This window comes from Bos javanicus, chromosome 4 (genome assembly GCF_032452875.1).
Source record: "Bos javanicus breed banteng chromosome 4, ARS-OSU_banteng_1.0, whole genome shotgun sequence".
Classification (NCBI taxonomy): domain Eukaryota; kingdom Metazoa; phylum Chordata; class Mammalia; order Artiodactyla; family Bovidae; genus Bos; species Bos javanicus.
In genome coordinates, this window is record NC_083871.1 from 16,016,513 (window position 1) to 16,039,434 (window position 22,922).

The 22,922-nt window shown below is 43.4% G+C and overlaps 1 protein-coding gene across 2 annotated transcripts in view; it reads right to left on the reverse strand.

Annotated features, from left to right (window-relative positions):
• Window positions 1-22,922, reverse strand: part of COL28A1 (collagen type XXVIII alpha 1 chain) — a 179,841-nt gene that overhangs the window by 19,051 nt on the left and 137,868 nt on the right. For both annotated transcript variants that reach the window (XM_061413527.1, XM_061413526.1), the window contains 5 exons: window positions 9,735-9,803; window positions 8,866-8,946; window positions 8,741-8,776; window positions 3,409-3,445; window positions 1,030-1,584 (listed from right to left, as the gene is read on the reverse strand). In XM_061413527.1, coding sequence (XP_061269511.1) covers window positions 1,030-1,584; window positions 3,409-3,445; window positions 8,741-8,776; window positions 8,866-8,946; window positions 9,735-9,803 — 778 coding nt within the window. The remainder of the gene's footprint in view (window positions 1-1,029; window positions 1,585-3,408; window positions 3,446-8,740; window positions 8,777-8,865; window positions 8,947-9,734; window positions 9,804-22,922) is intronic.

The window sequence follows — 22,922 nt, forward strand, 5'->3', positions numbered from 1 at the left end:
CCCAGTGAGACTGAATGCACCAGATAAACCCTCCAGTCATCCAGTGTTAAGGAAGCCAGACCCCAGGTTAGGGAGGTCTGAAGTATGAGGGAAAGTGGGATAGTTCTGAGTGTGGTCTGCTCTCCTTAGGGCCAGCTATGTGGGTACCCGGAGCCCCAGGAGCAGGACGAGGCCAGGAGGGCCCATGCCAAGCCACGTCAGGCCCCGCGTCCTGATGATGGAGAAGGAAGGATTGGGTCAAACTGGAGCCTGCAAATACAGTAAGTATACATTTTACTTATTTCATAAGCTTTCTGGGTGTGGGCTCTGCCAGAATGTGTTATGAGTTTCCAGTGACCTGGAATGTTTCATTGTAAAGTGATACTGATCACACTTGAATCACAGGTGAGTCAGTGTCTTAGCATGCCTCACTAGGAAATATCAGTTCTTATGAAAGGGTAAAGCCGCATAGGAAAACCCATCAGATCAGCCCTGAGTGTGTGAGGTGTATTCAAAATGTTGTTCTTTCAGATAAAGTCCTGACTTGTTTACTCTTCATTATCTGTTTTCAGAAAAACAGAGAAGAGGGAATAGAGGAGAATAATTCTAGTTGCTATGTCTCTCATCTCTTTAGATTACCATAACTTTTCCCCACTCATCTTGGACTTATTAATTTATTTTGATTCCACAGTTATTTTCTGCCTTGCTGTGGGCTTGTTCCATCTCTTACCCAAGTTAGGTAACTTTTAGAACATAAGCTAATCTGAGCAATGCCCTCAAATCCTATCCTTTCTTTTCAGCCCTTCAGTTGTAGATACCCCAAGTAAACAACTCCTTGGCCAACTCAGCACTTACTACAAATGAATAAATATAAGGACTGTCCTCTCTGAACTGAATGATACTAAACCTCTTTTCCTTCAGAGTTTGTGTTACAATTTAATGCTGGTGTAAACCTCAGTAGCCTTCTGATTTCCATTTTTGGTCAGGATCATCCCACGATGTGGTTCTTGGAAAGGCTATATAAATTCTTTTCCCCTGGAACTGTCTTACCTTCAAGAGTGATGAAGTCATCAAATAGATAAACGTGCTCACTATCTGGGTCAGTAGCAATCAGATTCATTTCTTGGTGGAAAATGTGGAAGTTGGGGTCATTCCTCTTCACTACCCCAATCACAAATATTTCCACATTGATGTCACTGGCGTTCTTCACCACCTCAGTCAGATTCTTCTCGTCTCGGGTATCTGTCTGCCCATCAGTGATGACCAAGGCCACCTTCTTCATGCCGGGCTTGGCAGCTTCAAACATACGGTTGGCGGCATGGAGCGCTGTGGCCGTGTAGGTACCTTCCCCCAGATACTGCATGTTGTCCACAGCCCGCTTGAGGTCATCCTTGCTGGAGAACTGGGTGAGGTGCGCCACCTCCTCCACCTTATGGCTGTAGTTGATTATGCCTACGCGGGTTGTGGCCAGGTCCAGGGCGACACGGTCCGTCAGGGTCTTCACAAAATTCTTGATGATTTGGAAGTTCTTGAGGCCCACGCTTTCTGAGCTGTCAATCACAAACAGCAGCTCCAGCGGAGTCTCTTTGCATTTACGCCCACAACCTAAAGCACAGATGCGGACACAGAAACACAGCAGGAATGAAAATGAAAACATCCCAGGGAGAGGGGAGGGGGCGGGGATGAACGCGAGACCCGGATCGTAGCCTTCCTTTTCTGTGACCGTGAACACAGCTGGCAGTTGTCTCCCTTCTGGCTTCTATGCCTGAGTCTTTTCAAAATGATACATGGGAGGGGGGCGGGGGGGGGGGGCGTGGAAAAACCTCCCACACAAAATATCAAAATGCTGTAGAGGATAACATAATAAACAGCTAGCCAATTTCTCAGATTAAAATATAAAAGTCTTTTAAAAAGATTCAGCATCCGTTTGCATGCCTTCCTTGTCTGTAAGAGACAACCACCATCCTAAATTTGCTCTTTATTATCCCACCATGTGTATTGAATCTGAATCTGAACGCTAATATTTCAGTCTTCAACCACATCCTTATGTGAAAATGAACACTTACTCATTGATGTGGCCAGTGAGTAAAGTAATGGGATGAAACTTTTTAATTGTCGGGGAAAGATCTGGATCTTTAACTGGGCATAAGCATAGTAGCCCCCCCCCTTGCTATTCTGGCTTATGTCCCCAGTCACCCACGGTGACCCTACGGTGGCTCCCATCTTATCACGGAGGCCTGGAGAACATTTACCCTGTGAAACTGTTCAAGGGGAGTGATCTAGGAACACTGGTCAATAAACAACTTCTATTTATGCTTTATCATTCGAAGCAGTTGCCAGAGTCCCTAAGCAGTAAAAAGTATCAGGGCTCCACTGGTGTATTCGTATCCTTATGTTGCCCAATAACACTCCCACGATAAATCATCAGGAAACTGGCTGCTATTTTTACAGGGTGTCTAGCACTCAGAAGCAACGTCTAAATTAGCCTGTCACCACAGAGAGTCCCAGGCTGCTTCGTAAGGTCCAGAAGTCTTTTGGGGGACAAGACAGTTCTGGGGTTCCCTATGTGGAAGGATAATGATATTCCTTCCTCTGTCCATTTTAAACACAGAAGGTTCTCTTATCGTCATAATCTATTAATTGCTTGCTTTTTGGCTAATCTTTTTGCTTTACTTCCTTGTTCTGATAACTCTGTTTTAAGCCTATTTTGCCATAGGGGCTTCCCAGGGGTCTCAGCGGTAAAGAATCCACCTGCCAGTGCAGGAGGCGCAAGAGATGCGGGTTCGATCCCTGGGTGGGGAAGATCCCCTGGAGTAGGAAATGGCAACCCACCCCAGGATTCTTGCCTGGAAAAACCCATGAATAGAGGAGCCTGGCGGGCTACGGTCCAAGGGGCCACAAAAGAGTTAGACACAACTGAGCAACTGAGCACACACACATTTCACCATGGAAACATTTAGATCGAGGTGCGACACAGGGTGACCTCTGAACTCTGTCCTCTTGCTTTTGAAGTGGCAGGCACTCTAGGTCTCAAAACTCAATTTAGAGACATTACTGTCACCAGCTGGGCTGGACTCAAACACCAGTGAGGCCCCTGTAGTCATGTTTCCTTGGTGGTTCTTTCCTTCCCAGGCTCAGGTAAATGTCACCGAATACAAATGAGCTCAGTGCTAACAAAAGGCCTGGCTGCACAGACTCTGGTGTCTTCATGCTTCTTAACCACTCTGGGAACATGATTTTCTTTCCTTAAATCAGGATTCCCACAGCCCCTCACACTGCTTCCTTTTGGTTTCCCACCAACTTTGCAAATGAAGTTGAAACTTTCCCATGAGCTCTACAGTATACATCTTCTGGGTAAATGCAATATCTTGAACATAGTGGGACTGGTACTTTAAACTGGTGCTTGCTTTCTTGATGGTCAGATCTTACCACATATTTCAAAAATAAGCTTGATGATTTCTTCTTTCTGGAGGGAAAGAGGAAAATGTATTAATTGTGTGACCATAATATTTTTTCCCTAACATAAAAGGGACTGTCTCACTACAGTCAGCATTGGGCTATTTGATTAATCCTTCTGCTGCAAATAAGATACATAGTACAGAGGTTAAAAGTTGGCTACGATATATTATAATTGGAATGTGTTTGAGCTGTAAGATGTAATAGCTGAGACTTGAAGTTCAAACTGCAGCTTTGGTGTTTGTCAGCTGTGTGACCTTGGGCGTGAAGTGACCTAACAGAGGTCTGTGTCTCAGGGCTGTGGTGAGATTAAACGAGGTAACACACACAGCTCTTAGCACAGGGTATGACCCCCAAAGGATGCACTCCCTACAGTTCTGCATCCATGGATACAGAGGGCTGACAGTATTGCGCTGTTGTATATGAGGGACGTGAGCATCCACGGGCTTCGGTACCTCCTGGGTGGAGGGGCGTGTGCTAGAACCAATCCCCTGCAGATACCAGGACGACAGTGCCGTGGGCAACCTGTGCCTTCGTTACATGATTTAAACCACAAGTGCTAACCAACCAGGACAAGCACCTGGTTTGAAAGAGAATTTATTCTGTACCGTATTCTCTCCCCTTTTTCCGGACCCATCCCCAAATTTGCGAGTCTCCTCTCTGGTTTCCTAGTACTCTCACTTGGGTTTCTCCATGAAATGTCCCTGGTTCCTGGATGCCCCTTCCGGGCCCTGCTCCTCACTAGCTCCATCAGAGGGGCCTGAGATGCGCTGAATACTAGCAGTCAATCTGCCGGTGGCCTGTGCCGCGTGGCATGTTTACAAATGACTGGGATGGGACTGGAGAAGTCGGGATTCTACATCTGCCAAAGACGTGACGCTGACAGGGGTGATTAACTTCACAGAGGAGAGAAGCAGAAGCCCAGAAAATCTCAACGGGGAAAAGCAGGGGGCCTTTTCTAAGAAGATAAATGTAACAGCTGCAAAAGTGAAGTTTTAAAGAAAAAGATCTATAATGACAGAACAGGGGTGCGGTGACAGCCCCTGGCATGGCTTAGCAGAAGCATGTGTGGGGAATATTCACGGCATTTTAATTTAGATTGTTTTTTAAACTGTAAATTGAGTAAAAGCCAGTGATTTCAAGTGGCTATACAAAAGTTACTCCCAGTATGAGATTCTTTAAATTATATGAAATAAAGGAATCAACAGTTATCTTTTTTTTTTTTTTTCAGGCTTTGTCATGCTTTTTCCACATTTAGAGAGACAATAAATCTGAAACTAGGGTGTGTCTAAAAAGGAAACTTTCTATATTAATATATTTATATTGTATATCCTGGCAGGGGAAATGTTACACATTTAATATAGTTATTTTTAATTTTTACAAGTGGAGAAAATACTGCAAGTTTTATGATTATAGTTTTTCACTTAACATTATATATCATAATTAATTTCCCATATTACCAAACATTCTGAAAAACTTGATTCCTGGAGTCAGAAGCATGGCCATTTTAAGGTTCTTGATTTAGACTGCCTAACTATCCTCCAGAAAAGTTGTGGTAGCTGATAGCTCTAACCGTAGTATATAAGAAAACCTGTTTTGTTTTAGAGATACAATACTGGTTATTATTACTATATAATCTTTGCCATTTGATAGAGAAAAATATCTCACTGTTTTAAATTACACTTAATCCACTACTTGCAAGGCTAAATTTTAAATGTGCGTTTCCAGTTATATTCTCTTGTGCATGGTCTTTGTGCGTCCTTGGTCCATTTTTTTTTTTCTATTAGAATCTTTGTCTTTTATTGACTTGTAAGAGCAATTTATATATCAAGGTTGCATTTAATTCCTTTCACTGTGCTTTTATGCCATAACCAGGTCTAATATGCTTTAAGTAGTCATATATAATCAACATATTCCATGTAATCTTTGCTTTAAAGTCACTAGAATGAATGATTTCACTTTTTCTGCTAAAATTGCTGAGTAACCTTGGTTTCTCAGTGCCAATGATGAAGGCATCAAATTTATATCCTTCAAAGGACTCATGTTAACATGAGTCTAGTAGCAAGTAGGCAAAGACACAAATACTTTTTATAAGTGCTGTGCCGTTGGATCAGAGCCAAGGAACCACGTCGATCTGCCGGAATACCAGGGGTGGGAGAGTGGAGTTGGTGCTGTGGTCCAGGGAGGTGGGAAGACTCTGACCAGGGTGGAATGGGGTGGAGAGAGAAAGAGGAAGGACCTTCCAGGCAGGGGACAAAACACACAAAGCGCAGTGTATTACAGTACTTGAGTGAACTTATGACTCAGGGTGTGTGACAGGAAGAATGGCAGAAAATGCGGAACACAGCTGGGCTCTCAAGTGCCTTTGTGTCTTGTTGAAGAGTGCGGACTTAGCCTGAGCAGTGAGAACAGACGTGGTCCATGGCAGAGAAGAGAATTGGTTGTACCTTTACTTAAGAAAACTGACTCTGGCAGCCAGTGGAGTGGTCTGAGATTCCTAAATAGTACGGGCAAAGAAAATTAACACCAGAAAACCGTGATGGGGGTGATGGATGGGGAGGGATGGCTTAGAGGGATGCTGCAGAAGGAGATGAAGGGGGTGGTGAGTAACTGGAAGACAGGATGAGGGGAAGGAGGCGTCTAGGAGGTAAACGATAGCAGTGCCACTCTTGGCGGGAGGGAGGGAAGGGACAAGGGCAGGCTGGAGCTAATGAAGAGTGAACTGGGTTCAGCTTGATTCTGGCTGAGTTCGAGGCGCCTGTGGGAAACCCAGCTGGCAAGGCAGTAGGAAGTAAGGTCTGATGCTCGGGAGAGGGGCTCAAGCTGGAGGCAGAGTTAAGAAAGGCCAATGTTCAGTTGGCTGTTGGAAGAGGGGTGGCAGATGAGATGGCTTGGGGCAGGGCTTGCGTGTAACCTGGGAGACCCCTCCATACCCACTTTGGTCAAGCATAGTTTTTCTATATTTATAATCGAAAATGCTTTCTCATCCTCCATACAACTTTACTGTAATATTAAATCCGCCTTTTTGAACTGTGCATCCGTGCACCTTTAATAGCTGTCCCTCCTTGAGAGTTCGAGGACACGGAAGAAATGATCACGGGCAGGTGCTGAGAAACACTAGCATTTCAGGCATAGTTGGAGAAAGTCTTTTTGAAGTAGCTTGGGTGAGAATGATTAAAAACGTGAACTCCCATCAATAGTATTTGCCTCTTGAAAGGGGAATTTGACAAGGTGCTCTGTGACAACCCAGAGGGGTGGGGTTGGGTGTGAGAGATGGGAGGGAAGTTCAAGAGGGAGGGGATGGATATATACCCATTAATGATTCATGATGATGTATGGCAGAAACCAACACAAAGGTGTGAAGGATTATCCTCCAATTAAAAATATACATATATATATTTTTAAAGGAGGAGTCTGTTAGTCTGGACTGAATCTGCCCCTGAGAGTGTGTGAGGATAGGAGAGAGTAGGGGTGGGGAGAAAAAGGAGGCCTTTCGAGAACAGCCTTCATGAGAGAGCAGGCTGGTTCTGGCTTCCAACAAGCCAGCTCCAGCTCTAAGGGCTCTGTATAGCGAGGTGACTCGGGGCATGTTGCTCAAGCTTTCTGCAAGACTTGGCTGGTCTTTATCTGAAAGGGAGACACTCCTCCCTCCCTCATGGGCTGTTATGTGCATTAATGTGTGTCCTGAGCAAGAGAGGGCTGCAGTCTCTAGCCTGTCCCCTTCTCCCTGCCCCCCATCTTCACCAGTCCTATGCTGCCCCGGGGTCTTAGCCAGCACTCACGAGGTGAACCCAAGCTCTGTCAAATACCCGCCAAACGTCTGCCCCTTGGCTACCTCATGCATACAGGCCAGTGCTGTCCACTTCCAAACTTGAGGCCATTTGGGGACAGTTCTGAGATCTGTTTATCCAGAGTGTGGAACAGGGCAGTGTGTACTCAGGGTGGTCGCTCCTCACCTGGAGGAAAGGGCGTACCGGGAGAAGGACTAGGAGTCCAGAGTCGGGGCCCAGTCTGCCTGGGTCCCCCAGGCGACCTGCAGCAGTGGGTCAGGGTGGTGCTGATGTGAAGGAGCCTGTCATACTAGAGTCTCGTTTAATGCCGACCTTGGCTTTCTAAATGCTAGACAAAGGGAAGCGTGAAGGAAAAGAGAATTTGCATCAAATCTCACCTCATTTTGTCTGCTCTGGACCCACACATCACCTCTGTCACAGCCTTTATCAAACTGTAGGTGAACATCCTCTGCCTGCCTTTCTCTCCCATTAGACTGCGAGCTCCTTGAGTCCAGAGATGTGGTCTCTTGTTCTCAACTCTTACCCCTGTGCCTGTCTCAGACCCTGACCCAGGGGATGTGCCCAATAATTGTTGGTGAAATGAATGAGCAAGTGCATGGATGAAGGAAGACAGTTCCCCTCTCCATGCAGGGATGGGATGGAGGGTATAAACCTACAGGGAACATTTCTCTGGGCATTTAACATACACCCTCCTCTGCTACGTGTAGGGAGAAATTGCTGCATGTATAGCTGCTTTATCCTCCATAGGTATCTGGGGAGGGTCTGACGTATGGCGTGGAACAGCGAAGAGAAAAAGGCAGATGGGCCGTGAAGACCGTGCACAGTTCTGTGTGTCACATGCCAGCTCTGGCCTTCATCACGGGAACTCTCAGCTCTGGGCTTCCTGACACTGCATGTAAGGTCAACATCCCCAGACCGTGACCCATCAAAAAGGGAACAAGAGAAGTTCCCTGTTTTCTCCTCAACTCCAGGAAAGGTAGATACTAGAAAGGAAGAATTAGACTTTTCTAGAAATTCTAGAACCTTTCCATCTTGTGGGGCTTTCAGGGGTCAGCTTTGTGTTTGCAATGGAGCAAACCAAAGAGAAGAAAAGGGGGAAGTTTGCACATCATCACAAGTGTGTTGAATAAGTGAATCAGTAAATGAAAGTAATCCCAATTTTGCGATTGTTGTTCCCAGAGCACTTAAAGGAACTAGTTCAGAAAAAAAAAAAAAAAAAAGAGCCCCTATTCTGAAAAAATAAAAAAATCCCTTGTTCATTGGATTTCTTTTAAATGGCTCACCTCTTTGTTAACATTTCTACCAGGGGTCAGGGTGTGTAGTTACATGTCTACAGTGAGGCTGGATAAGGGCTGCTGGGGTAAAGTGCCCCTCACATTCAGATTCAGTCACCCTCTGCATTGAAGCCAGCAGTAATTCTGTGTCAAAGGAAGTCCTACTTGTAATGTGAAAGCACAGATGTAATCATTTTGTGAGCACAAACCCCTCAGCTCCCCTCTGGGATGGATACTCACTGTAAGTCCTTGGTCTCCTTTTGGTCCTTGTAAGCCCTACTTAGTGGAAGAAGAGTAACAGTCAGTGAAGGTTGCACTCGGTTAATGTGTGCAATGACAGTAAGAGGTTAAAAATCACTTCTTGCCTGTTCTCCTTGGGGTCCGGGATCTCCAATTTCCCCTTTATCACCTTTCTTTCCCACATCGCCCCGTTCTCCGTGCTCTCCCTTTACAGCACAATGAAAAGATAAGCTTAGATTGTGAATATTAACGCCAAATAAGGAAAACTCTGAAGTTTCATTTCTTTGCAACTGAGGTACCTCTTGAAGACTCTTGGTTCTTGTTGGTATGAATATACTATATGAAAAAATAGGGGGCATTTTATTTACATCCTCCCAGGTACCATAGGGGCTTCCCCCGTGGCTCAGATGGTAAAGAATCCTTCTGCAGTGCAGTAGCCACAGGAGACACAGGTTCAATCCCTGGGTGGGGAAGATCCCCTGGAGGAGGGCACGGCAACCCACTCTAGTATTGTTGCCTAGAAAATCGCATGGACAGAGGAGCCTGGTGGGCTACAGTCCAAAGGGTTGCAAGGAGTCGGTCATGACTGAAGTGACTGAGCACGCACGTGGACAGGCACCATTATCTAATTCATGATGAACTAGAGACCCCAAGGTGAGGAGACCATGAGATGCCATCTGATCAGTTCACTGACTTTGGGAACTTCAGCTATTATACAGGTTAACACCTGAATTATCTGGTATCTTCCACGTGGGTAGGTTGTAAGGATTTGTTCCTCATCAGCTGGCTTTGAGTTTGAAGAAAAGGAGATTTCATGAAGTAAACATGTTTGTAGTTAGGAAAAGAAATGCATAAGGATTCACTCTGAAGCGGTATTTTTCCTCCAAGCATTGTAAGGAGAGGAGTAACAAGTTCATGAAAGCCCTTCCAGGGTTCAAGTTAAGCCGCTGAGATCCGAAAGCTGAGCATTTCCCTTCAGTCCTGAAATACTTACCTTCTGGCCAGGAAGGCCATGGCCTGTCATGCCCTTTGGCCCTGGGAAGCCCTGAGGTCCTTGCTCCCCCTGCACAAAATACGTGAGATGGATGGTCCTGTTAGTTTCCCAAAATAACTCAGAATATACTTCTTAATCAGATATACATTTGCACTTTCAAAGCTGCAATTATGGAGACCACCCTGGTGGTCCAGGCTTAAGACTTTGCCTTCCAGTGCAGGGGGAGTCAGGGAGGTAAGATCCCACATGTCTCAAGGTCAAAAAACCAAAACATAAAACTAAAGCAATATTGTAACAAACTCAGTAAAAATGGTCTACATCAAAAATAACTTTTTAAAATCTGCATTATAGCATTATCTATATTTTGGGGGAAATACACATGTAAGTAAGATGAGCTCAATGGGATCAATGTAGTAAAAATTTAACTACTTTTTTGGGATAGAAGTAAAGGGGTTGACTTATGACATTTGTCTGTTTCTGTGGTGTAAATACTCCCTCCCACCTTTGCCAATTTCACACTATGAACTTGACATCACAAGTAACAAGCAACTGTTATTCCAGTGGTGATATTATTGGTGATTTTTATAATCTTCTTTATAATTTATATATTTTTGATATGTTGAAATTGTGTATTATCTTCATAATGGAATACAAGAGGGTTTAACAGCATCTCTCTCCAATTAATGCCAAGGGGTGTTTATATAATTCACCACACACTGTTTGTTCCATACCTAATCATTTGTAGTAACATAAATCTATTCATCTAAATTGAATACCTCCTAAATTTGGAATTGAATTTAGAAAACATCTTTTCCTTTCAATACTTGTTGTTAGCTTCCCCCATCATATCTTCCCATTATCTGCTGTTCCTGTACCCCCATCTTCAAAACCACACAGGTTTACAAGATTTTCATGATGCTGCACATGAGCCAGAAGTTATCACTAACAAGTCTACAAAGTCATAGCACTGATGCTGCTTGGACCCTATAGCAACCCCTGCCTCACGCTAGATCATTGTAAGCAGTAAGTCCATGGCAAAGGTTTGAAAGACCACAGGCTCCCAGAATTTGGTTTGCTTACCATTAGCTTCTATCTCAAAGATATCCTGACCATGATCACTAGAATCACTGGTATGCTCAAAAAAAACCTGACCAACTAAACGAGAATCAAGAGTCAGGGTAGGGATAAAATATGCATTTTTGCCATAGGAAGGCCTGAGAGCCATGGCTCCAGAAGGCAGGATGGGCTTTAGGAGGTCACTCCTGGAAGGGGCCACAAAGGGTTGCTTGGAGACCATTTTCCCTAACTCTGAATTGTCAGCATTTCAGAGCCCCTTGTCCTAGCTCATTGACTTTCAAACTTTTTAAACACTGAACCACCCCCCTCCTCCTTTTTTTTTTCTTTTTTGGATGTGGTTACTAATTAGTTTTATTTTTCAATTGGAAGATAATTGCTTTACAATGTTGTGTTGATTTCTGCCACACAACAACATAAATCAGCCAGAATTATATGTATATCCCCTCCCTCGTGAGCCTCCCTCCACCCTCCCACCCTACCCTCTGGGTCGTCACAGAGCGCCGGCTGGGCTCCCTGTGCTGTGCAGCAGCTCCCCCCAGCTGCTTATTTTCCACACGATAGAGTATATATGTCCCTGCTACTCTCCCAGTTTCTCCTCCCTCCTTCTTTCCCTGCTATGCCCACAAGTCTGTTCTCTATGTCTGTATCTCCATTCCTTCCCTACAAATAAGATCATCAGTACTGACTTTCTCTATTCCACATACAGGCATTAATATATAATATTTGTTTATTTCTCTTTCTGACTTTTCACTTTGTATAACAAGCTCTAGGTTCATCCACCTCAGAACACCTGACTCAGATTCACAGAACCCTTTCTTTTTACAAGTGTCATAATAAAATGTTTCAGATACAACATTTTATATGGAAAAACACAAACACTGACATATCACCTTATTAAAAAATGAAATAGTGCAGATACCATCGAAACCCCCAAGGTACCCAATCCCGTTCTCTGAAGGAGAGAGGAAATTTGTCTCTGAATTGATATACATCATTCATATCTCTGCTTTTATACTTTAACTACACACATGTATGCTCTAAAACTGTGAATAATATTGTTCTTAATATTTAAACTTCAAATAATTATACAGTTATACATATAATTTATATTAAAAGCTCTTACACAATGAAGGAAACTATAAGGTGAAAAGACAGCCTTCAGAATGGGAGAAAATAATAGCAAACGAAGCAACTGATAAAGAATTAATCTCAAATATATAAAAGCAGCTGCTGCAGCTCAATTCCAGAAAAATAAATGACCCAATCAAAAAACGGGCCAAAGACCTAAACAGACATCTCTCCAAAGAAGACATGCAGATGGCTAACAAACACATGAAAAGATACTCAACATCACTCATTATCAGAGAAATTCAAATCAAAACCACCATGAGGTACCATCTCATGCCAGTTAGAATGGCAGCTATCCAAAAGTCTACAAGCAATAAATGCTGGAGAGGGTGTGGAGAAAAGGGAACCTTCTTACACTGTTGGTGGGAATGCAAACTAGTACAGCCACTATGGAGAACAGTGTGGAGAGTCCTTAAAAAACTGGAAATAGAACTGCCTTATGATCCAGCAATCCCACTGCAGGGCATACACACTGAGGAAACCAGAATTGAAAGAGACACGTGTACCCCAATGTTCATCTCAGCACTGTTTATAAAAGCCAGGACATGGAAGCAACCTAGATGTCCATCAGCAGATGAATGGATAAGAAAGCTGTGGTACGTATACACAATGGAATATTACTCAGCCATTAAAAAGAATGCATTTGAATCAGTTCTAATGAGGTGGATGAAACTGGAGCCTATTATACAGAATGAAGTTAAGTTGGAAAGAAAAACACCAATACAGTATATTAATGCATATGTATGGAATTTAGAAAGGTGGTAATGATGACTCTATATGTGAGACAGCAAAAGAGACACAGATGTAAAGAACAGTCTTTCAGACCCTGTGGGAGAAGGCGAGGGTGGGATGATTTGAGGGAATAACATTGAAACATGTATATTACCATATTTGAAACGGATCACCAGGCAAGTTTTGATACTTGAGACAGGGTGCTCAGGGCTGGTGCACTGGGATGACCCTGAGGGATGGGATGGGGAGGGAAGTGGGAGGGGCTTCAAGATGGGGGACACGTGTATACCCATGGCTGATTCATGTCGATGTTTGGCAAAAACCACTACAGTGTTGTAAAGTAATTAGCCACCAATTAAAATAAATAAATAAATAAACTTAAAAAAAATTTATTGGAGTATAGTTCCTTGACAATGTTGTGTTAGCTATACACATTCTAATTTGTATTTTAAATATCAACACTATTTGAAATTTATCTTGGAACATATATGTAGTTCTAGTTAATTTCGTCTGCTCTACAGTATTCCATTAACTAACTAGACTGCATTATCTTATTGATGGGCATTCATGTTGTTTCCAGTATTTCCCTATTATAATAATGCTTCAACAAGTAGTCTTTTAGGAGAGAAAGTCTTTTACACATCTTTGCACACTTCCCTAGGAGAGAATTCCCTCATTGAGACCAATCTTATACAGAAGAGTAAAAATAAAATGAACCTAAGTGGAGAGTCTCTTGTTGGTAAGTGAAGTGTTCAAATTCTTCCTGCTCCCAACCCTAGCCCCTTGCAGCAGGCTGGCTTGGCAGAACTCTGAGGCCCTTGCATTTCTTCCATGTAGAATTTCTAAATGGATGGCAGGAAGAGGGTCATAGATTTTCAACCCTAGAGGACTGATAGCAAGTTCCTTCAGTCAATTCAGTTCAGTTCAGTCGCTCAGTCGTGTCTGATCCTTTGTGACTCCATAGACTGCAGCACGCTAGGCCTCCCGGTCCATCACCAACTCCTGGAGTTTACTCAAACTCATGTCCATTGAGTTGGTGATGCCATCCAACCATCTCATCCTCTGTCATCCCCTTCTCCTCCCGCCTTCAATCTTTTCTAGCATCAGGGTCTTTTCTAATAAGTCAGTTTGCATCAGGTGGCCAAAGTATTGGAGTTCCAGCTTCAGCATCAGTCCTTCTAATGAACATTCAAGACTGATTTCCTTTAGGATGGACTGGTTGGATCTCCTTGCAGTCCAAGGGACTCTCAAGAGTCTTCTCCAGCACCACAGTTCAAAAGCATCAATTCTTTGGCACTCAGCTTTCTTTATAGGCCAACTCTCACATCCATACATGACTACTGGAAAAACCATAGCTTTGACCAGACATACCTTTGTTGGCAAAGTAATGTCTCTGCTTTTTAATATGCTATCTAAGTTGGTTATAACTTTTCTTCCAAGGAGCAAGTGTTTTTTAATTTCATGGCTGCAGTCACCATCTGCAGTGATTTGGGGGCCCCAAAAATAAAGTCTGTCACCATTTCCATTGTTTCCCCATCTATTTGCCATGAAGTGATGGGACTGGATGCCATGATCTTTGTTTTCTGAATGTTGAGTTTTAAGCCAACTTTTTCTCTCTCCTCTTTCACTTTCGTCAAGAGGCTCTTTAGTTATTCTTCACTTTCTGCCATAAGGTGGTGTCATCTGCATATTTGAGGTTATTGATATTTCTCCCAGCAATCTTGATTCCAGCTTGTGCTTCATCCAGTCTAGCATTTTGCATGATGTACTCTGCATATAAGTTAAATAAGCAGGGTGACAATATACAGTCTTGACGTACTCCTTTCCCAATGTGGAAAACAACACCCAATTGTGGATGAAGAGGAATAGGCCAGAATATATGGATCACACAGCCCAATGTCATTACACAAACTAGAAAACATGCTCTACCAAGAGTGGGCTACAGCATCTTCTTTACTGTGAAGGATGGAAGGTCTATCTGCATACAGGCTAGTCTGTTATGCAGACCAAGTGACCAGCCCTTAGAGTGAGGTGAAAGACGGTGGGAAGATTCCTGCCTGGGATACTTCCACTCTCTGTTCTCGTCAAAAAGAAAATTACAAGCAAAAAGGACAAGAAAGGTATCCTCTGAAGAAAGATGTATCAGTAAATGACACTTTGGCATAAATTAGCTTTCTCAGATTTTTGGGGAGCAGGGGAATGAGGACATTTTTATTCAACCAGATCCTTGGTTGCAGGGTAGTTTGGGGTTGTCAAGGACATGCCTGACAGCACAGGTACCTGATATGGGGAGTCAGTTGGGTTCCTAACCAGGTGTAGGGGAGATGAAAGGTTCATGGGAGAAATCTGTAACTGGCTTTGTTCCAACCCCAAGGGACAGCGTGTGTGCTCAGTCATTCGGTCGTGTCTTACTCTTTGCGACCCCATGCCCTGTAGCTCTCCAGGCTTCTCTGTCCATAGGATTCCCCAGACAAGGCAAAAAAGGGGCTGGGACTATGGTGTGAGGGTGAATTATTACTGGGGATTATATATTTAGAAAATGAGGGTTCAGAAAGAACTTGATACCTTTCTGACAATTATTCAGAATAATTATTTTACAAACTCTTAGATTTCCTACAGCAGCTAATCTAGAATATATCCAATAAATGTTTATGACTGACCAGCTGCTTTTAAGAAATGACACCATTTCCTTGCAAAGTTAAAAACTACTGTGGCTTCTTTGCCATGCCCTGGGGGAAAAGCCTCAGACTAGCCGATTATCATGTTAGAATCAGCTCCACATTCAGGAATTTATTTTGCATTACTTCATAACATAGACATTTTATATATCATTGTTAACACTGTACTTATTCCAGGCAGCTGGGTTTGTTATAATAAAGGCAGGGTGTTTTTTTTTTTCCTTTTTAATCACCAGTTTCCCTTCAAAATAATTGAAGGCTCCTTATAACTTTCAGATTAGACTATCTAGCTGAAAGCCTTTAGCAAATAAGTCCATGCCTTAGCTTGGAGGAGGTGAATGCTTCCCAATCAGACTTTTTTCCCCTTACAAGGCTCAGGAAAATGACAGGCAATGATTTTCAGGATGGATCAGAAGCCATCCTGCAAGAAAGAACCTGTCTCTCTGAAGGTATAATTAAGTCCACATTTCAAACCCAGCTTCTTAAACACTATATCTCAGTCTTAGATCCTTTGTGCTAAAGATGTGATCTTTTTAACTTTTCAGATGACTGCTCATTCTCTGGGAAAGAGCGTTCTAAGAGTTGTATGCTCTAAGAGTTCTAAGGATAATTTACAACTATCTGAATATTTTTGGTAAATCAGTGGCAAAGAATCTGCCTGCCAGTGCAGGAGATACAGGTTCAATCCCTGGGTAGGGAAGATCCCCTGGAAAAAGGAAATGGCAAGCCACTCCCGTGTTCTTGCCTGGAGAATTCCATGGACAGAGGAGTCCGGCGGGCTACAGAACATGGAGTCACAAACAGACACAACTTAGCGACTAAACAACAACAACATGTGAATATCTTAATAGATTGAGGGAGAGGGTCTATTACTGGTATGTCAGTAAACAGCAGGTTTTCTTCCCAAATGTTTTCTCAGGTGCTGTAAGGGAAAAAATCCAATTCATAGATGAGCAAAAAAAATGTAAAATGGATGTCTGACTTCCTCCTAGGATGTAGAAAACTAGAAAAGACAGCGTTTATTCTTAAAACCTCACCAAAGATGCTAAGCTAATCTTTGAAGTCACAGCTTTCCTTGAATTTATCATAGAGCTATGGTTGCAGGGCAACCAGCTTACACCAAACCCGAGGAGACACAGGCTCATCCAGGGAGAGACAGGGCCTGGATGCTCACCTGCTGGTGACGACAGACAGCATACGTGCCAGTAAGAATTCAGCTACAGTTCTTAACACTGTTCGAGGCTGAGTGTGGGCTAGTGTGAGGAGGCAGAACCCTGGGGAACTTCAGGCATGAAGGAGATTCACAGCCACCCACGCACAGACTCTTCTGGGACCTCACCAGTGCTCCAGAGACTAGGGATAGGCTAAGTCCCAGAGTTTCCCTGAGGAGGCAGACCTAGGGAAGCAGGCAGCAGGGAAAGCCATGAAGCCCCCATGGGGTTTCATGGGGGTCTTTGTCCCCAGGGAAAGGCATGAAGCCCCCAGGGGACAAAAACCTTAACCTGCAGGTGGAAGTGCAGCAAAGCCTGTCACCTTTAGAGCACAAACGATGGAACTGTGGCAGCTTAGGGAAAGCAACAGACTAAAGTCTGCAGGAATGAATCCTGTGCAGACCTTTAGAGAGATCCCACTGCTTGGGGTGGGGAAGGGAGCCATCCTCAGCCCAGACCATTGGAGGCCTCCTGAGTGTTGACTGGACCACATAGAGCCATACACTTTAAAGGGTGAATTAAAAAGAATTAATGGAACACTTGGCAGAATAACTTAGGTCTATAGAGTAAATAATACTATTGTTGTTGGGCTTCCCTGGTAGTTCAGTGGTCAAGAATCCAGCTGCCAATGCAGGAGATGTGGGTTTGATCCCTGGGTGGGGAAAATCCCCTGGAGAAGGAATACCCACTCCAGTATTCCTGCCTGGGAAACCCCATGGACAGAGGAGCCTGGCGGGTGACAGTCCATGGGGTCTCAAAGAGTCAGACACAACCTAGCAACTAAAACAACACCACCACAGAGTAAATAATGCTGTATCAGTGATAATGTTTTAATGTTTATAATTCTCCTGTATTATATAAGTGGTTTTTTTTTTTTTTTTTGGTGTGAAAGATACTGATGTATTATGGGTAAAGGAATAGCGTATCTGCAACTTACGCTCAAATGTTTCAGAAAATGAGTAATGTATGGGTCACGCACACAGCGTCGACAAAGGAAATGTTTAGGGTGTCTGGGTAAAGGGCTATGGGAATTCATATCCCATATCCCATAATTCCTGTATCTTGGCAACTTTTTCATAAGTCTGAAATTACTTCAAAACAAAAGTTAAAAATTAATATATAGGACAAGTGAATGAAGACACTGAGTGCTTGCAGAAAGATGTCTGCCCTTGCCATAGGCGCAGAAGCACATGAGGATACAGGGACTTTACTTACCCAAAGTCTGCAGGCCCACAAGCTAAAAGAACACTTGAAAGACTTAGAGCAAAGCCAGCATTGTGGCCGCCTCCCTCCAGAGACGACTTACGCTCTTTGCATTCAGGAGGCCTACATGGTTACCAGGAACTTGTTTCCTCAGGATTTACATCCATACCAGCTCAGTTCAGCCTTTTAAACCAACCATACCGCTGTCCCACTTGGACAGTTTATAAGCCTGATGCTCATTCTCTCCACCGTGCTGTGAACCAATCCCCTCCCCAACCCCAACTCCTGCACAGGAATGATGTAAATGCTGCTAGAGAAGGTGGAACTCAGCCCTGCACTGCAAGAAAGGGAGCCGAAGCCTGCAGTTACCGTGTTCCCTTCCTGATGGAGTTAATACCCCAATAAAGGATAAAGTCCTTTAATAAAGTCTTGTAAGCAATAATGAAGATAATGACTTAGAGTGGCTTGTTCACATTTACAGAAGAGTATTAGGAAGCCCACGGCTGGGAAAAAGTGTTTTCATTGTTCTAGAATTTTAGCACTTGCCCATCACCTCAGACTAAAACCTAGCTACAATATACCCAAATGGGATTTCGGCCCAACACAGGCTCACATTAGTTGAAAAACTTCACCACTTTATTTTTGCCCTTTACATCCTTTTCATTTTACTGCTGCACTGCTTTCTTCCTTCTCTCTTTCTATTTCTTGCTCAAAGGGAAAGGGCTGAAATCACCGATTACAAGTTATCCAGTCCCTAATATATCCAGCTCAGTCAGAGGCTTGGGTTTCTCCTCCATCAAAGATCTGCAGTCCTGTCTGAGAAATTGCAGAGGCCTGGTTACATACTGCGAAGAAGAGAAACCTCTGGCTAGCCTTCAGTCGAGGCCAACTGGAACATTCTAGGTGGAGAAGAGCCGTTGCTGTAGACTCTGCAGGAAGGGAAGGTATTTTACTTTTGTACTGAATGTTCTTTGCCAGGACGGAGTCATGCCACCCTCTTACAAGCCTAAAGCCATCCCTATCACTGTGAAATGGCCCCCAAAAATCCTAGAGAAAGTCAGCTTGTCATTCTTCCCTCTGCCTCCCCTCCTGTTTGCCTTTCCTTCTTTCTGGTGGTGATTAGAGTCTTGCTAATTAGGAGCCAGGGGAATTGTACATTTTGAAAGCGGGGAGCAAAAGCTTGTTATTCAGCAGTCCTTCTGCCAGCTTGAAGAAAGAAGCCAGTATTGTAGTAAGACGTTGACTTAGTGGGTAACTTGTGTGGTTAGCAAAATGTAGTGACCTGCCCAAATAGTCATCTAGTATTTGGCCCGGAATCCAGGAACCATTCTATTGAAAGGGATTGTTTTCTTATCCTTTGTGGTTACTGCTGGTTCACTTTCCTTTTTTTTTTTTAACTTTTTATTTGGTACTGGGGTATCGCCAAGTAACAATGTGGTGACAGTTTGAGGTGAACAGCGAAAGGACTCAGCCATGCATATACATGGATCCATTCACCCTCAAACTTCCTTTCCATCCAGGCTGCCACAGGACGTTGAGCAGAGTTTCCTGTGCTATACAGTAGATCCTTGTTGGTTATCCATTTTAAATATAACTGCTGGTTCAGTTTAGATAATGTTACTTATAGAGCATATAATCACCCGTGTATATAGAAGGCCCTCATCCAGAGGCCCCTAGAACAACTCAGGGTCTAGCATTTTGGCATTTCTCTCCGTCTCCCTGAATTTGTGATCATAGCAATCTCCTGTTGTAACTAACAGCTGCCATTGACTATGTGCCAATGTACAAAGACTGAGCTAGGTAATGACAGACTTAGGCAGGATCTCACTTAATTTCTGTAATAACCCGGGAGCAAGTATATAAATGATGAAACCAAGGCTTTTCCAGTTCTTCCATGTCACCTCAGATTGAACCTGGTTTCACAGCAATGCTTTGAATGGTAATTCTCTCTCCCAAATGCACAGCTGACTGTTCCTTCAAACAAAAAGTTCTGATTTTCAATCCCTTAGTTCTATCCTGGCATAAAATAGGAACCAGGCAATTTCTCCATCTCTAACCTGAAAATCAGGAGCATCCTGTTTCTTAAAACTCTTTCCTTTGTCTAGTTGGATTGCTCTAACTTCACTTTGATATGCTATTTTGCTATGTTGATCTTCTCTAGTAGACAAAGACAGCCTAATGCTCAGTCTGTAAAGCAGCGCATTTGGGTATTGAATTAATGAGTGAGTTACTTGTCATCAGGGACCCTTTGGCTGGAGTGTGGCCCTGGCTTACCTGGTACCTGGCCAGGAAACAGTCATAATGAATTTAATGAAACATCATGGCTTCCTTGTATTTGATTTTCGTTCAGATGTTGACCTAAACTCACTGTGTCTGGTGAGAGGCAGTGAAATAGTTTACTTTTTACAGATCCCGGGGCTGATTTTGATTTTGTTCCTAAAAACAGTTTAAAACTCTCACCATTTGTTCCTCTCATTTCTCTATGGCCCTCTGTGCAGCCTTTTTTGTTTGTTTTGTTTTTTTGCAGCCTTTTTTTTTTTTTAAATAACCCAAGAACTGTCAGCAATGTATAGCAAGGATTTTCAAAACAGCTCCTGTGGAAATTTCCATGAGCTGGACCGAGATGCTGCTACCATCATTAATCTTGATGACTATAGTCATTTCCTATTGCCACTGTAATGAATGGCCATAAATTTAGTGGCTTCAAACAATGTAAATGTGTTCTCTGACAGTTCTGAAAGTTAGAAGTCCAAAATCAGTTTCACTGGACAAGATGTTAGTAGGGCTGGCTTCCCTTGGATTTTCTGGGGGGAGCAGTTGTTTTCCTAACTTTCTCAGCTCCTGGGGTCACCTGTGTTCTCTGACCAGTGGCCTCTTCCTCCGTTTTCCTCCACTTCATCATCTGTGATTCCATTATCACATCACCTCTTCCATGGTCTATTCTCCTTCTACTTCCCTCTTATAAAGACACTCATGATTACACGTTGGGCCTACAGATTATCCAGGATAACCGTCCCAACTCAAAATGCCTAACTAAATCACACCTGTCCTTCTATCATAGAAGGTAATATTCACAAATTATAAGGATTAGAACATGCACATTTTTAGGGGCCATCACTAAACCTACCACAGTGACTTTTTCTATATTCATGCAAAAAGAAAGAGAATTATTATGATTTTTTTTGTAATTCACCTTAAGATACTTCAGTTTAAGCAGTAACACAAATATGTGTACATGTAAGTTACTTACCTTGAGGGGTGCTGAATTAACCCTTGAAATACCATAGTCAGTAGTCCATACTTCAAAGACAGGTGAGTAACTGAGTCCTTTTGCTGTTCACCTGAAACTTTCACTCTTACCCTCATCCCCTAATAAGGAATCCCTTTAATAAGGAATCTTATTAAGAAGTTAGTTGGGCCCATCACAAGAATATTGTTGTGTTTGCCTCAGAATGAGCATTTTATGCAAAGTACTTGTCAAAGTACTTAAAGAGACACAGAACTGGAATTTGGACCCAGTTTTCAATACATGTTTATATGCCTACCTGTTAATACGTAGCTGAACGTAGGGTAGAATTCTCTCTGAAACTTGCTTTAATTGAAACATGGCACCTAATAGCAAGGTTGTCTAGAGGCCAGATCACGCCTGCCAACTTTTAATCTCCAGAAGCTGCTGCCGACAGTCATCAAAAAGAGTCTGACAAATTGTGACTACCTAAATTGGCCTGGTCCAGCTCACAACAGTCATAGCCAAATGTGCTCAACTCGGCTGTATTTCCCCCCAATCACTTTTGTTAAAATTTTAGTCCCTGCTTCCATTTTTCTGTTTATATATACTGAAAGTGAAAGTGTTAGTCACTCAGTCATGTCTGACTCTTCGTGACCCCATGGACTATAGCCCATTAGGCTCCTCTGTCCATGGAATTTTTCAGGCAAGAATACTGGAGTGGGTTGTCACTCCCTTCTCCAGGGGATCTTTCTGACTCAGGTATCGAACCTGGCTTTCCCACATTGCAGGCAGATTCTTTACCGTCTGAGCCACCAGTGAAGCCCTTTTATCTACTAGCAGGTGATAACGTGACTGAACAAGCAGCACATGAATATTTGAAAATAATCTCTGCGATCGCCAGACCACTGCATGGACTCTTTGCTTGCTTTATAGACACATGAGCTCACTGTTAAGATCTATCCAGTTCATATTTTCCATGAATAAAATGGTTCTTAGCATAAAATCTAGAATTAAGTACATTAATAGGTCACAGTGCATAGAGAAGCAGTCCCCAAACTTTTTGGCAGCAGAGAGCGGTTTCGTGGAAGGCAATTTTTCCACCAGTGGGGGTGGGGGGCAGGTGGCGGTGGTGGGTTTGGAATGATTCAAGCACATACATTTACTGTGCCCTTTACTTCTATTATTATTTTTACATCAGCTCCACCTCAGATCATCAGGCATTATATCCTGGGACCCCTGGCATAGAGCATCATAGCTTCGAGGGGTTTTATTGGCCAAATTCAGTTGCATAAATTGACTTATCCTGCTCTCCTGACTAAATAGCCTTCTGTAAAGCCTGCCAGATTTCATGAATGTCTTGTCTGGCATTTGAATGTACTTGCACCACAGATGATAAATACAAAATGACAAGGTCAGCTTTATCGCAGTTCCTTGGCTAGGCACTCTGGGGGACTCTAATTGTTCCCTTTGTTGGCCATCTGCATGGTTCAGCCTCCTGGTTTTCCTTCTGAGTTTCTCATGATCACTTTGTGTTGAGAACTCTGATGTCTCTCTCGGTCCTCTCTGTGCCCTCAAGGTCTGCCTTGGACCCCTAATCCTGTCCATGGTGACCCTCTGGGGCTAACCCCCAATTCTCTCATCCTCAGTCTTACTCCCGGCTCTAAGCTCCAGGCATAACACGATACCTGCTGTCTAGACCAGTCCCCCTGCTGCCCACATCAGAACCAGACCTGTCCAGTACAGAAACTCTCCTCGGCCACGTCTGCCTTCCTTCCTGGCTTCCCTCTTCCACTCATCTCTCAGTCTTCCAGGCTTGCGATTCCTTTTGTGTTCTGACCTTACTTGTGCTCCCTGAGTACACTCATCCCATCACTGGATCACTGGATGGATTCTAGTCCATCAAACACATCCAAGGAGTCTCCCCTGATTC